This window comes from Nestor notabilis, unplaced genomic scaffold, assembly GCF_000696875.1.
Source record: "Nestor notabilis isolate BGI_N333 unplaced genomic scaffold, ASM69687v1 scaffold26524, whole genome shotgun sequence".
Taxonomy (NCBI): Eukaryota; Metazoa; Chordata; class Aves; order Psittaciformes; family Psittacidae; genus Nestor; species Nestor notabilis.
In genome coordinates, this window is record NW_009926403.1 from 10,123 (window position 1) to 12,199 (window position 2,077).

The 2,077-nt window shown below is 44.2% G+C and overlaps 1 protein-coding gene across 1 annotated transcript in view; it reads right to left on the reverse strand.

The window, feature by feature from the left end:
- Positions 1-1,489, reverse strand: part of NOP2 (NOP2 nucleolar protein) — a 4,528-nt gene extending 3,039 nt beyond the window's left edge. The window contains exons 1-3 of the mRNA XM_010013519.1: positions 1,193-1,489; positions 863-906; positions 537-700 (exon numbers count right to left, since the gene is read on the reverse strand). Coding sequence (XP_010011821.1) covers positions 537-700; positions 863-906; positions 1,193-1,489 — 505 coding nt within the window. The remainder of the gene's footprint in view (positions 1-536; positions 701-862; positions 907-1,192) is intronic.
- Between the last annotated feature and the right edge of the window lie 588 nt (positions 1,490-2,077).

The following is a 2,077-nucleotide window of genomic DNA, read 5'->3' on the forward strand; positions in this document are numbered from 1 at the left end:
GAGGGGAGAAACAACAAAACAGTCTTTTAATACTGAAAACATTACCTGTAGCAGGAAGGACACCAGAAGTTCCCCAAGGACAATTAAGTGGTACACAGAAGAATGAGAAAAAGCAGGATTGTACCAGAGGGCAGAAAGTTAAAATCACAAAACCTAAGAGCAAGCACTTTGGATGCTGAAACTGCTCTCATCAGAGCCTCTAGGAACGGGTTACACAAACACCTGCCAGCAAAATCAGTGTACACGGGAATGAATTACATTATAAGATACACACAAGCATTTAGGACTAGAAAGAAAACTGGGGCAAGCTCCATAAGGGGCATAACAGATCTCCTAACTATACTGTACAGAAGCACAGCATTGTACACTATCTATTAGGGCAGTTAATAGACAGTATATGTGCATGTTTTGTCATGCACAAAACACTCTTGCTAAGCAACACTCATGATAAAGTCCAAATTAAGTTCTTTGGTTGTATCCAGGCTCTGTGCTGATGCACACATATGGCTTATAGATGTTACAGATAAAAAGGATATCCTCTTTCTCAATCTGTTCACTAGTTGGCAGTTTAAATTGCTCATCTATATCCAGGTTGATCTGCAGATCCGGGCCCTCTTCCTCCTTCTGTCCCATTTTCTGCCTGCTCTCCTCCTCTGCTTCTTCCTCCTCCTCTTCACTGTCATCTTCACTGAGGTCTCCCCTAAGGACAAAGAAGAGAATGAATATTTTATGCAAGAACAGTATCACACAGGCACTTCACAACTACCATTTTTTAGATGGCAGAGAGGGCACCAGAATGAATGCAGGCTCCACATCTAAACAGGAAAGATTTTGCAGACTGGCAACGTTCTCAAATCCTCACCTGTCAGGCTTCTGCTTCAGGGCAGCTTTTTCAATAGGCAGCAACTAAACAGAGACAAAAGATAAATGAAACAATATGTCCAGATGCTCCTTACTTCCCATGAATTTTATCTGCTCTATTTAAAAAGGACAATAAACAAAAGCACTGAATGTTATGCTGGGATCAGTTACTAAACTTGTAATTGTTCTTGTGAAAGTAAGAAAGGGAAAGCTCTCCGCTACCTCACCATCCACCCCCCAGTAAAGTCACCCTTTTCCCCCAGACCTGATGTGTCCTTTCAGGCAGCAAACGCAAGTATTTCTTGCATAATTAAGAGCAAAAAGCTCTTACCTCTTCTTCCTCTGACGATGAGGCACCATAATCATCCACCATCTCCTCGCTGCTCCCATCCTCCTCCTCCATCTCCCAGCTGCCCTCTTCCACCTCACCATCGCTGGACAATTCCATGCTGTTTCTTTTAGGTGCAGTTTTCTTGGCCTTGGCTGGAGCCAGCCACTTCGAATTGCCATCGCTGAAGCCAGACCGGCCACGAGGAGTTTCTCCTGCTACCTTTACAGCATGTTTCTCCTTCCGTGAGGATACCTGCTCCTCAGCTACCGGCAGAAGAAGCATTAAGTTAGATGGCATTCTCAAAAGCTGCTGCCTTAGTTTTTTAGTTGATAGACAAAAGAGGCCTTCCCATTAGACCTGAGCTGCCTGTCCAAGAAAGGGGACTCCTTACTCTCCAGATCAGTTTTCTCTACCATAAACAAAGGCATATTCTCACCTCTGCCCCAAATTTTAAAGACCTAACTAGAATTGCCAAAGAAAAACACAGCTACAATTTTTTTTATGATCACAGAATGGTTTGGGTTGGAAAGGACCTTAAGATCATCCGGTTCCAACCCCCTGCCATGGGCAGGGACACCTCACACTAGACCATGTCACCCAAGGCTCTGTCCAACTTAGCCTTGAACATTGTCAGTGATGGAGCATTAACCACTTCTCTGTGCACCCTGAGCAACTGCCTCAGCACCCTCACAGTAAAGAACTTCTTCCTTATATCTAACCTGAACTTCCCCTGTTTCAGTTTGAACCCATCACTCCTTGTCCTATCGCTACAGCCCCTGATGCAGAGTCCCTCTCCAGCATCCTCGAAGGCTGCTATATATAAAGGAACTTTGCACTAACAGATTACAGTACTCCCTCCCAAACCTTTATCCTTTCTTCTTCCTA